Source organism: Mesocricetus auratus, unplaced genomic scaffold (genome assembly GCF_017639785.1).
Source record: "Mesocricetus auratus isolate SY011 unplaced genomic scaffold, BCM_Maur_2.0 Super-Scaffold_100022, whole genome shotgun sequence".
Classification (NCBI taxonomy): domain Eukaryota; kingdom Metazoa; phylum Chordata; class Mammalia; order Rodentia; family Cricetidae; genus Mesocricetus; species Mesocricetus auratus.
The window spans coordinates 3,124,938-3,138,857 of NW_024429203.1; the positions used below are offsets into that span (position 1 = coordinate 3,124,938).

Genomic DNA, 13,920 nt, shown 5'->3' on the forward strand with positions numbered 1-13,920 from the left:
ATTTTATTCTTGATCATATATACTAAGAGAACTCCATAACCTGCTACAGAGATATTTGTACCTTAATGTTTATTGTTGTCATTTACCATAGCAAGGAAATGGAACCAACATAGTTGTCTATCAACAGAAGATTGCATAAATGATAGTCTGGTAATACATAATATGAAATAGTTTTCAATTCTAATGAAAAATTAAATCACAAAGTTCACAAAAAAGTGGGTAGACTTAGAGATATTAGATAATATCACCCACCTCCGGAAAAAAATTCATGGATCCTAGCCCAATATAGATATATAAACAAATATGCACATGTTCCCATATAGCATATACATGTATACAGTATAACATGTAGAAGGAGAACAAGAAAGGGCCACTGTTAGGCAACGATTAAGGAGTAAATGCAGATAATGGACAAGCAAGTCATATAAAGAGTTTATAAAAATAATTGCTCTAGTTTTAACTTTGTTGTGGACTTCTCAGAGTTTTGTGTGGCAGATAAGTGCATAAAAGTGTATTTGCTAGTGAACGTGTAAGATCTAATGTGAACCTGACTGTGGTGGCTCACACCTTTAATCCCAGCACTTGAGAGGCTGAGTCAGGCAGATCTTCATTAATTTGAGGCCATCTTGGTCTACATAATGAGTTCCAGGTCAACCAGGGCTACACAGTGAAACCCTATTACAGAAAATAAATCAAATAACAAACAAGCAAAAGGCCCTAAGTGGAGCCCTAAGATTCAGAATGGATGTTCTAACACCATAAAAATTCACTGAAGTGAGTACATGTTGAGTCTGGCTGGTCTTCACTGTGTGGCATTTTTATTTATTTACCTGCAGATTGTTTTAAATAAAGTTTTGATTATAAAAAGGGAAATGATGAAGCACCCGCTCTTTGCATAAGAGAGAAAAAGTCAACTAGTTTACTTTGTGCATTTATTTTCCTATGGAAAGTTTTTTTGTTTATCATTCAGGCTATGAGACAAAAATGGAAAGGATCATATATATGGACATACTACTTTTTACCATTTTTAAAAAGATTCAAGTTTCCAAATCTTTTAGAGATGAGGTACAAACTAAATGACTCTTTGTTAAGCATTATTTCTCAGAGCACTGGTAAGTGGTTGCCACTGAATCCTTCATTAATAATCCCTTCCTTTTCCAGAAGGACTTGCCAACACCCATAAAGTATTCACTGGGAGAATTAAAGTCATATAAAAATAATTGGTGTTTGCTTCCTTCGAGGCATACATTTAAATGCATTACTCTGCTTCTCTGTTCCTTGGCTGCTTCCTATGTTTAGTAACACTAGGTCAGCAGACTTCCTCTTTCAAGGTTCATCTGCTGGCCAGTTCAGTTTCCCATGAGAAAGCAAACTTACCACTGTTTTTACTCTTTCATCTTAATGCTTCCTCCATTTATTTCATAGTCTTCTGGGCTTGTATTTCCCAGTAATAAGAACAGTGCTGGTAAACAGAATGTGACAAATTCAATTACACACCACTGATGACCACTACTACCACCACCACCATTGCCAACACCACCTCCTCCTCCACCATTGCTGCCGCCACCACCAATACCACCACCACCATCATTGCCCTTTTAAAGTTCCCGCAGTGATCTCAGAAAGAGTGGTTGTTTGACAGTCGAATATTAGTAATTTCCTCTTAAAAGGAATGTGATTTATTTGTAATACTTTGTTGATATTTTCCTCTTTGGTCACCAAGTCTGGCTGTAAGCATCCTACCACTGGTCTATATGCCCCATCACCTTTTGCCTGAGCGGATCTAAGAAAGTCACATGTAATCCTCTCTGGCCTCACGGCCTCATGGCCTCATAGCTTGCTGTTTAATGTGCAGCTGGCTGGAACGGAAATGACTGACATCAGCTGGGGCTAATGCTGAAAATAATGGCTAACCCTTATTGGTGGGCTTATGCTGTACTGAGCACTACGATAAATCCATTAAAAGTCTTAATTTAACCCTCATCTCTCAGAAAGGAAATGCTGCATTTTCCACATGAAAAAGGCTACACATTGGTTCACATCTGTTATCCCAGCACTTGGGAAGCTGAGGCTAGAAGATCAAGTGTTCAAGACTAGCTTGAGATACATATTAAAACCTTGAATCAAAGCACATACACATACATCCACACATACATACATATGTGCACACACGTATACATACGTAATACACATATACCCATGTGTATACATGTATATGCATGCATCCGTGTGTGTGTGTGTGTGTGTACGTACATATGTTTATACAGGAAAGCAAGACCCAGGTTTGCAGCATAACACATTAGCCATCATGCCTCCTTTTAGAATGTCTCTTACTATGGTTGATGATCCAGCTTTCCATCCTTGTATATTTCCTTGTTCTACAGAACATGCCATTGTTTAATGGCATTCAGACCACTATGTAGTGCAGTTGCCTTGGAATGAGTCCTGAGTGTTTATTCTATTTCTTCATTGTGTGTGAAAGATAGTGACGCAATGTTCCTTCTCCAGAGAGCTTCCTTGTCTCTTTCCTTCACTTGCTTGTAAGCCAGGGGTCCAGCTGAACTCTTACTTCCATAAACATTTCGTAGACACTACTATTATTAAGAAAACAATAGAATCTGATCAAGATTGTGGCCTTTAGTTGGGTTGTGGGAAGAAACTGAAGGTAAAGAACAGTTTCTAGGACCCCTTCTGCAAGAGGAATCCATGAAGAATGCCATCTCTCCTCCTGTGTGGTGTCCAGGCATGGCAGGGTTATGATTCCACCCTTACGGTTTTCAGGAATTGTTATTGCAGAAGTGTTGGCTTCCTTTCTCTCACTGCAGCAGCTACAGCGTTTCACTTGTGCTGTGTACTGTGCGAGAGCACTGGTCTCTGAAGAGCGAGGTAGGAAAGTAGTTTAAATGGAAATGTCTTAGTTATTTCTCTTTCCAGTTATACACTGGGTTTCTTTAAGATTTCAAAATGAAATGAATATCACAACTGCTTTCATTTTGAACAAAAAAGAAAAAATGCTCGACTTACCAGTATAGAAAGATGTAGCTAAAAGATAGTAGATCTCACATGTCACGGTCGAGTGCTCCATCCACTGATGAGCTGGCAAAGGAAGCGAGCACTAGCTTTCTCTCCTCCCCCACCTCTTCACATTCACTGGGCATTACTTTTGTAGTTGCATCTGGATGTTCTAACGGCTTCGCTAACATGTGGGAAAACATTGTGATTGGAGATGTTAACAAAATAGTGAGTAGCTTTTTTAAAGTTTCCATGTTTATATTCTTACTGGGTGTGTGTCTCTGTAAGTGCTGCAGGTTAAGAACTTAATGTGTTAGAAAAACAGATGTAAAGCACACAAATTCGAGAGCTCTCGTTTCCTCGGGCCAGCAGAACTCCAAGTCCCAGAACGATGAGATTGTGGTCCCTTTTCGCTGGGTCAGAGCTGTGCCATCCTGAATTTCATGTATCAGAATTGATTAACGATCTATAGAGGCTGTCAATCATGGTCATATATACAACAGGGCACGAAAGGTACCAATACAGTGTAGAGATAATTTTGCCAACAATTAATTGGGGGATTTCACTTTATGAAGCCATGTTTACAGACTGACATCTGGAGAAATTCTTAGCCTGGATACTTTCCAATCTGTAGGATTTATGAACTGTGCTTGCTTTTTTTGTAAATAAGGCTTCTTTTTTCTTCTTCTTGGTACACTCTGTTTACACAATCATCAATGGATGGAAATAGCTGTGTTCCTGCAATTTCTTAATGCTTTCCATCAAGTGGTCTATATTCTAACCAGTGGTCCAGCTATAACACTTGGGCACCTAATGTTATTAAAGTTGTGGAAATATCTTAATGCCAGGAGCACCCTGCTCTCTTAAATCCAGACCCTGACTGGAGCCCTTATACCCCGAGGGACTGAGTGTTCAGCCTTTATGGGGGTTTTAAACTTGCTGAGACACATGCTAGACCTCTTAAAATGCAGTAGGCTTCCTTTTATTCACACACTTGGTCTCTGCTGTGAGGTGTGAAATGGAAATATTTTTAAGCATTGGGTGCATGCATAGTCTTGAATGTGTTTTAAGTTCTCACTGTGTGGGGGGATCAAAGTTGGTTATTAAGCAGCAGAATGAAGCTGCACACATTCCACAGGGTTTTATATTGGGCACACTCACCAGTGACCTTCACATGCCTCTCTATGGCTAACCATGATTTTCTCCATTGCGGATGGCTGGGCTATTTCCAATGTGATCAGTGTGGTTTCTACAATTACAGGAAGAAAGCAAAGTTGTAGAATGAATTCACAGGGAATAGAGAAATAAAATATGTCATGGAATTGGAAACCCAAGACTGACTTGCTGAGTTTTAAAGCTGTACAATGGTGCCAAGTTAATGTTTCCACATTATACACAGTAGTGGGTGAGGTGAAAATGGAGACAAGAGATTGGCACATGTCCTCCAGTAACAGTATTGGTCTTAACATGGTTGCACATGGTTGCAATCCTAGCACCTGGGAGACTGAGGCAGGAGGATTGAGGGTTTGAGGCTAGCCTGGGCAACATAGTGAGGTCCTATCTCAAAAATAAACATCAGAAAGAGTAGGAACAATGTTACATGATAGTAACCCAACTAACCATGTGTGGAAATACACAAGGGGAACAACTACATTCCCAAGGGGCATAGTTTCTAAGGCAAGCTTTGACAAGGTCTGTGCCTATGATCCTCATTAACCTATCCTGTATGTGAGTTTTTCTGGAAATGGCTTCAGTGAACAACTTCAGAAACCTAAATTCACACAGTGGTGAGTCTCCAGAGAACAAATGTACACACACACATACATGCATGCATATATACATGGGCCAAAAATCATCCCAGTAATCAGAGCGTTACTGACTATAGAAGTCTCTTAAGGAAATGTCATGTCCCAGTGGGGACAGACTGGGTCTCCTGGTGTGCGATGGAGACTGGAGGAGAAGCATATGTGGAGGGCACGAGAGAACTTGTGTCATGTTCTCTGCAGAGCCTTTTGCACCCCTTTTTAAGTCCCCGCCCATGTTTGTTCCCGGTTATTTCTACTAGCTCTCGATTTGTGTTTAAATTTTCTACCCACTCATATATTTTGTGTGTTTTAATATCTTGTCATCTGTACCTTCAGAAAGTCACCTCAATTGTCTTAAATAGAAGTATATACAGAGAAAAATAAATTTTTCTTCCTGCTTAACCTCTGTCTGCCTCTCTCCCCTCCTTACTATTCTTTCTTCCATTTTCATTTTTACCAAAGTATTTATAAATACTCAACCAAAATTGCTATATAAGCACACAGCAGGATGCACTCATACATGCATCCCATTTGGTTAGAAAAATTAAAGTTGATAAAGTAGTAAAATGGCTAAGTAGAGAACTACCAGGAAAACCTGTCTGCATACAACAGGTGTCTAATTCCAAGATCTGTAGTGACTGGGAAGCCTGTGTAGGGCTGGGCCCTACTGCTGAGCAGAGAACACAGGTGAAATTGATGTGAAACTCAGTTACAGTCTTTTTTTTTTCTTGGTACGGTCTTGATTGTAAAATTTTCTCTCAGCATACTCTTTTCTTTGATTAAGTTAAAGTTAATGTTCCCCTCCTTTCACTTCCAGGAAGTATTTTGCAGCTTTGCTTGTCATATCCAAATGACAGTGTCACCTTGCTGAAGCTTGGGGTCATTTTTAAGAACAATCAGTGTTCCATTGAGAAGACACCCTAGTGACTGACAGGTCATTAGATCGGAATACACTGGACAGAGGGATAAATCACATCTGGGTTGGAAGAGGTCGGTTAGACCAGAGTATTGCAAGATTTTGTTGTGTTATCCATAACTGCACATAATTGAAATGTTTTTGCTTGTTTCTTTGTGAAATTTTCCATTTAGTGTTTTTAGATTGTGGTTGGTCTTGTACAACTAAACAATTTAACATATAACCATGGATGGAGTCACTACTGTCCTTGGATGCATACATATAAACATGTAGAAAGAGAGGAGAGAAAGATGGAGAGAGGAAGGGAGAGAGGGGAGGGGAGGAAAGAGGGAGGAATAAGTCAGGGAAAGAGGATCAATTTTTAAGTGGATGTACTTACAGAGAGTTCCTGGGGGAGGCACTTCGTATTTAAGGGTGTGGTTTTTTTTAGAAAGCCACTCATTCCCCATACTTCACATGAAATTACAAAACTTTGAGGTAAAGTTTGAATGTTAGCCTCAAAAAACAAACCCAAGCTTGCTTCATCAAGTGAATCTTAATGAAAAGAAAAGAGTCCCTGGAATATATTTTTGAGGTTTTTGCTATTTTAACTCTTAGCAGCAATTCAGGCTGTGAAAACTGAACTTTACCTACCAGGTGGAGAGCAGAGCCTGTAGCCATGTGGGATTCTCTCTGATTATCTACTTTCTTGATAGTTCTTAAACACACAAGAAAGAAGAAACGATTTTCACCTCACACTCTGATGCAGAAGTCTTTGAGTATACCCAGGAACAAGTTGGCATTCTTGTGCTTTTCTGTATTGTTAGTTAGGACAGACAAATGCAGGTGAATCCAGTCCTGGAAAAGAGATGTCCCTTCGAAAGCTCTGGTGACATCGTTCGCACTGAGCTTCTTTCTTCGTATCTCCTGGGTGAAGTTGCTTGAACTTCAAACCAAAGTCCTTTGACTCCACAGAAGCATGCCAAGAAATAAAAAAAAAAAACCCAAAAAACCAGAAAGTGCCATGTGCTGAAGAGATTGCTAAGTGTACGTGGCCGCAGGGAGTGCTCTCAGTCTCCTGTGTTGGTGAACTGTCCCAAGCCCTCCAGGTCCACCACAGTGATGAGGATGTTCATACTGCACCTCAAGAGCTGTGCTCTGCCTCCCTCCCCTCCTGTGCCTCTTCCTTCCCTGCCTGTTTGGCTTCACTTTTAAGAGCAGATGAAATAGCCAGAGGCCATATTTCTATAGTGAGTTTACAAATGAACTCCCCCTTCATATTTCCACTGTCTCATCATAAGGGAAACACCAGACAAACCCCAGCAGAAAGGCAGAGAGGCTGGGCCATCAGGATTCACTGGAGGTGGCATCAGGTATTAGAAGTAGGTGGGTGAAGGAGACAGACAGACAGCAGGTTGGGCATGAATGCATTGGGTCACCACACAACAACATAACTGACCAATAGACCTCAAAACCACAAGGTCATCAAAGCATTGAAAGCTTGGAAAACTGTCACAACTAAGGGGCGCCAAGAAGACAGAATCACCAAAGTCATTGGGGGGAAAGTATCCTGTAGCAAAAAATGGACATTATATAGAAATGAAGGAAATCTTTAAGAGGCATTGACTTTTGTCAATGACTATACACCAGCATTAGCTCACTGATGTAAAACCACACCACACTAATATGTGAGAGTCTGTTCAGCCTACTGTATCTTTCTATATAGCTGAAACTGTAAAAGTCAAAGCCCATTAAGAGAGCAGAAGTTTGTGGTTGTGTAAGCAAGCAATTTTTTTTAGAAGAGCAATGATTCTTTGAAACTGCTGTGGTAGCTAGAAGATACGCTGGTGATGGTGCTGTAGGATATCTGGCAATACTGTAAATGCTTCTAGCAAGCCTGGGAATGGCAAACTATTGCCTGTGGGTCAAACCCGAGCCACCATCTGCTTGGTAAATAAAGTTTTGGTGGAATGCAGCCAGCACATGGTCACATGTACACATGGAACTTGGCTGCTTTGTCGTAACAGTGGCAGCAGAGACCAGATGGTCTGTAGAGGCTAAACAGTCTCTGCTCTCTGGTCAAGCTCCTGGTTTAGGCTGAGTGCAAAATAAAGAGAGAGCAAGGCTAGCTGGACCACGAGGATTCACTTGAGGTGGAATCCGGTGTTAGGAGGAGATGGGTCAGGAGGAGAGAGGTGGCAGCTGTGGCTTGACCTTGAAGATTGTGTTGCCTGTTTGTCAGTAAGTTCTTCTCTTTATAAATACTGAAGAACACACACACACACACACACACACACACACTCACTCACACAACCATGATGAAGTCTTTATAGCATGGAAGTGAACAGACAGAGGAGTTGCTTCTGCCTGCCCCAGCCCACGCCAGCTATCCCACAATCACCATAGCACTGCTCACTCTGCATTCTGACTTTGTTTTCCAGTATTCTAGATGGTCTCCATGTTTGTTTCTGCCCAACCTTCCATCTTAGCCTTTAAACACTGTCAACTGTGTGACAGCACCCTGCAGAGAAAGCCTGGGCTCCTTTAGTTACCATCCCACACCCCCACCCACCCTGTGTTATTCTCTTGTTGATAACAGGTGTTCTGTCCATCTTACGATTTGCCTTCCAATGTAGAAACAGATTTGAGAATCATTTGGAATCCCAGCAAAAATCCTAGCGTTCTTTTCAAATGCTGGGATAATTCCTGGTTGTTGAGGATTTTCGCTGAAATTTTCTACTTGATTTTCTGAGCAGAATAGGGTTTCTAAGTGCATGTATTCAAATTTTGCCAGTTTACAAAAAGTCTAAGTGATCAGATACAGAATTTGATGAACAGTTCAGTGTGAATGACATGGTAAAGTTCTTTAGGGACTTGTTTTTCTAACATCATCAGTATAATTTCTAATTGATAAATTTTTCTGAATTATTTTATGCATGTGTCATTTTTGACATTTTTATGTATAAGTTTAGGCTTCCAAACTGGACCAGAAGTTCTTTAAAGCAAATAGCTTAATTGTAATAGAACTCTGTAGTGTAATGACTACTTTAAAGCATTACTCTCTTCTGAAAATGTACCCAGAGTTGTCATTTCACATGCCAGAGTTCCTCAGTGAGAGTTCATCTTGTTAAAGATCCCAGCAGAAAGTAAAAGTGCATCTCCCAGAGCCATGGAAGGAACAGTGGAAGTAAAACTTGGATGTCTGGTTGATGAGGGAGAGATTTTTCTGAACACTGGCAACTTGGAAGTGGGATGCATGTGAGAAAGGGTGTGGATGAAATGGTGGAAGCCTGTGCTGTTGCCGAAAAGAACTAGTTACTGGCTGTTGGAGTCTTAGATAACAAACATTCTGGAGTGTTTGGGAGTTCTGGTATTAATAACACCAATTCTAAGCATGCCATTAATTACAGTAGACCATGTCTTGTAGGTGTCACTGCTTATAGTGTGGCCAGACTCTGTCTTGTCTTGTCTGAAACTGAGAAAAAAGATGTTGAAAATATGTGGAGCAGTTGACAAGGGACTTTGCAAATATTGACTCTCACACCCAAATATAAGAGTTGGTATCCTTCTTCCTTTCATTTTCTGGTAATTCCTTTTACATATTTCAAAGTGTATTTTCTAAGAAAGTATTTACACCAGAAGTGGTGGCTTAATCCTAAAACTCCAGGACTCTCTGTGGCAGAGGCTGGGACTCTTGCTGCTCATTCCTCCCGGTATGCTATGTCCTGTCCTCTATTCCTTGGGACCTAGCCCTGGGCAGTACTTGCTTCTGGGCCAGTCACAACTGTGTCTTACCTTCTCATCTTTATCCTGCCCCTTCCCTGAGTATGGCTCTCAGATCCATCACTTCATTGAGCCTGGGTATGGAAAACCAAGGCCCAAAGGAAAATACAGATGAAATATAATGGGGCTCCATCCTGATAAGTCCAAGAAATGGGCATTGAATTTATGTCATATGAAAATGTCATAAACAGACAATATATTTAAGATACCTAACCTCCCAAGACTCAGAGCTCAGCAACATGGTCCTCTAGAGTCCCTTGGGATGATGAAGTTGACTAGGATCTGAAGCTCACTTCCCCTGTCAGGCATCAAGACTGGTTGATGCCATGTATCCCTAATCTAGACAGAGAATAAAACTCAAAATTCTAAGTAGGGTTGGCAAGATGGCCCAGCAAGAGAAGGCGCTTGTTGCCAAGCCCGATGACATGGATTCAATCCTTGAGACACATGTTGAAAGGTGAGGACCAACTCATGTGATTTGTGCCCTGACCACCACATGCTACACGTCCCAACACACACAGCACCCACCACACACATAAAATACATAGGTTTGTAATTTTTAAAATCTGTATACAATACCAAATACTCGTTCTGGTTCAACCCCATTCCAAATTTCCATCAGTTAAGAAAGTAGCAAATGGCCTGGGGAATCCTGGGGGAGAGATGGTGGAAGAGGACAGGCTGAATTCCTGCTGCTGTAGTCACACTGTTAAAGTGAGGGGAGGAACCTTTTCAGGAGGGCTGTTTGATGGTGGCATGAGCCAGCATATTGTAAGCGCACAGCAGAGTCCCCCTGCCCAGCAGGTACACAGGACTGTTGGCGCTCCTGTCCTATAGTTCCCTGCCTGGTTTCAGGCCAGGCATCCCCAGTTCCTGCTGAATCTGCCAGTTTGTTGGCTCCTGTCTCACGGGCTGTTTGTGTTTGCATGATTCCATCCAGCTGTGGGCTTTCCTCCCTTCTCCTTTTATGGAATGGGCTCTAAGCCAAGGGTACTTCATCTGGCGTCCATGGGACCCGGGCTTCACTTCCATGGATGAGCGTCAGAGGTCTGTTAGTTTCAAAGTTTTATGTTTTATTTCTCTCTTTTTATTGCTTACTTTTAATATCTTAACAAATATATATATATATTTACATCATCTTCTAGCAAAATTCTCACCAAATATAATCATCTGTGTTTAGCAGATTTGAGTTTAAATTAGGTATGGACTGGTTTGGGATTCTGAATTTTTAACCGGCTCCCTGGTGTTCCTTCTGGTGCTGGTACAATGGCCTTACTTAGACCAGGGATGCCAGGACGGTCTCTGACTTTCTGCATTTACCTTCCTGCTATTTTCCTACAGCAGGCTATCTGGTCCCCAGAACCAGCAACCCCATACTGGAATACTTATCATGTTTCCATGCCACAGCAGCTGGATCTCCATCTTGATCTCTGCATGTCCATCTCCATTAACCATGGATAAGCAGTTGCATACAGGGGTGATTACCATGCCTTTTAGTAGCCAGCCATGGAGCCCCTTATTCTTACAGATGAATGGCTAGTCTGACTTAAAAATTCCATCTTGAAGACTTGGTGTTTATTATGACATTCAGTATCAGTTAGTTTCATAATAAAATAGAACCCAAGGCAAGAGGTTGGATTCAAAACTTGGTTGAGCAATCTGGTTACATGGAGGTACAAATGACCCATATTGTTAGAGCAAGTGACTGGTCATCCTCGCCAGTGTGTCAGGAAATGGGACCTGTAGCCATTGACTTTCCCTTCTGTGCCCATGTGACAAAGAGCTAGGATACCTATGTCTTGCCTCATAGTGAGTCAGCTGGAAGCCAGGGTGGACAGTAATTCATCCATGGAAACTTGCTTCTCCTGTGCACATAGTAGATACTGTGCAATTTCCCACCTACTGGAGTGGGTGGCTCTGGCACAGCTCTGAAGTTTGCTTGCATGTGAAGGTGGCTTCATGAGTGCATCATTCTTTGTCCCCTTCTCTTCCTACTCGTCTGTCCTGGGAATGGGAAGTCAATGATTTTTGAGTCTACACTGGAAACTGGTCCTTCTGCCTCGCTCTATGGGGACGGCGTTCCTTTAACAGAGACTAAGTGTACCCCTTCTTTGGTCTGCTCCTCCCTGTCATTGCTCTGGGTAGTGCCTCCAAGCCCTGGTCACCATTGCCACCTACCTTGCCTTTCTCCACCTCGGTTAGAAGGGGGTGAGCAAAGGAAGAAAGAGGCTATTCCATAGATTTCTTCAAAGATCCAAGCCCCTCAAACCTGTGTAACCTTGGCGATTTACTGTATCTCATGAGGCCTCCATTTTCCTATCTTTAAAGTGAGAATAATATCTACTCATGGAATAAGGTACAAAGATGAACAGAGATAGTGTACAGGGAGATTTGAGCACCAGAAAAATGCAGAATAGTAATAGTTCTTGTCATGGCTTTGCTTCGGGAAGAGACTAAAGTAAGCCTGCTCCTCCTTACAGTGGGGCCTTGCTGTTTGCAGACAGAGCTGGGCCAGTTGGGCCCCACCCACTGATGGATAGTCCCGATGTTCCCAGGGAACCTCTCATTTTATGAACTTGGAAACCTTCTCTCCAGTTTCCCTCTCCAACTTATTTCTCAGTGGAGACGAAGGGGTGTGGGTGGCAAGGTGCATTTTCCTTCAGAGATGGACCTTGCCAGTTATGTGAAGGTAGCTGTTCACACTGTCTTTTCTCAAAATGTCATGAGCTTCATAAAACTTCTGACACATAAAACCAAACTTAAGTGTCGAGGCTTTGGACTCAGTGTGTGAGAGGACTCAGAAAAAAGAAATCACACTTCGTTAAGGAGAAGAAAGGCTTTGGAAAAAACCTGTACACTACACAGTGTGCTAGCTCACTTCCAGGAAGCAATAACAAAGTAGAACACGAGGCCGATGGCGTCAGGAAGCCCACACATGGATTTGAGGTTCCCATACAAGATTTTGATGATTACAGTGAAACGGTGTATGCCCAGGCTCTGAGAGACAGCTCATCCTTGAATCATGAATCATTTTTGTATCGAATGTTCCACAAGGCTTTTCTGTTCATTATGAAGTGGAGGGAGGCGTCTGTCCTAGAAGGTGCAGGATGCAGGGAGAGAATCAAGTCTAGAGAAGCCCCACCATAACTGTAGTACAGCAGCAGTCTTTCTCTTCTGGTATATATTCTGTGTATTTCATAGTTTCTGATGGTGTATACGGAAGAGAATGTGTGCAGAAAGGGTTTTATGCTGTGGATGTTGTATTTGATATAGGTTTTACTCTTTCTGACCAAACAAGGAAATCTGAAGGATGATGCCTGCCTTTGTCACTTGCTTCCAAGTTGCAATCACATGACCATGTCTTCAGTGTCAACAACGCATTCCCAGGACTCTCAATAAAACAAGACATTTAAAATAATGTTTTTGGTTCTGTCTTGGTGATGTCTGTCATGTCACTTATTGTTGTTATGTGCAGTGTACTTCTAAGCTGTGGTCACTGTGTGGACAGGCAGCGTTCCTTAGCAACTGTTTAAAATATTGTTTGCATTTTTTATTTAGGTGGTTGTACTCCAATCCCAGAGTCAGACACAGAGGAAAGATCACCAGAAGAGTTTACCAACCACAAGCACCTCATTGCAGAGACCCCCATGCCTGGTGAGGGAATAATGCCAGAAACAGTGCCATGTTGGAGTACAGTTTGCAAAACTACTGTTTTCTACCATCTACATCTTGGCTGGGTGACTGGGCAGTTTTCCCATTTCTGTTGGTATTCAAACCTACTCCTTCTCTCTCTCTTCTTACCAGAAGCTGCAGCCCTCCAAGGAGTTTTGGAATAGTCGGAGTCAAGCTAACTAGATGGAAGGAAGATACCCTTTCTGAGGCTGATCCTGCATGGACATTGTGTTCCTAACCTGGTGCTGTGCTAAGCTCACCCCTGGAGGTGACTGCGTGGAGATGGGGTCAGGGCTTTTGATTGTACTGGAAGAACTTGGAATATCACAGACTGGTCATCTGAAAGACAAGATTTGTCTTTTCTTTCCAGGAAAACTGTTGCTACCTTTAGTCATGAATGCTTATAGACAGGGGTATACCAAGATGACAGAATTTGGGGACAGGCTATCTAATGCAGGGATCTAGATGTAAAATAATTTGATAGCCCATTTTTTCACAGAATTCTTATGTGGTAAACGTATCAAGTTTAATAAAGCATCTAATTGTCAAACAATAACTTGGACATAATTTATAACAAGGGTTGTGCATATGATTTCTCTGTAATTTTTAGAGAAACTGAAGAGTTTCCCACTGCACAGTAAGACTTGGGGGTGGTTGTTTAATAAGTAAAACAAGTGCTCGGAGCTGTCATTGATTTTCTCTGCTGAGGTAACATGGTAGAGGGTGATTCTCTAGCAGTGTGAATATACCATA

General features: G+C 41.8%; 1 protein-coding gene across 5 annotated transcripts in view; it reads left to right on the plus strand.

The window, feature by feature from the left end:
* The window catches only part of Bbs9 (Bardet-Biedl syndrome 9), a 384,009-nt gene extending 370,289 nt beyond the window's left edge, over positions 1-13,720 (plus strand). For all 5 annotated transcript variants that reach the window (XM_040729934.1, XM_040729933.1, XM_040729931.1 and 2 more), the window contains 2 exons: positions 13,054-13,149; positions 13,300-13,720. In XM_040729934.1, the coding sequence (XP_040585868.1) occupies positions 13,054-13,149; positions 13,300-13,331 (128 nt within the window). In that variant the 3' untranslated portion in view covers positions 13,332-13,720. The remainder of the gene's footprint in view (positions 1-13,053; positions 13,150-13,299) is intronic.
* The last annotated feature ends 200 nt before the right edge of the window (positions 13,721-13,920 follow it).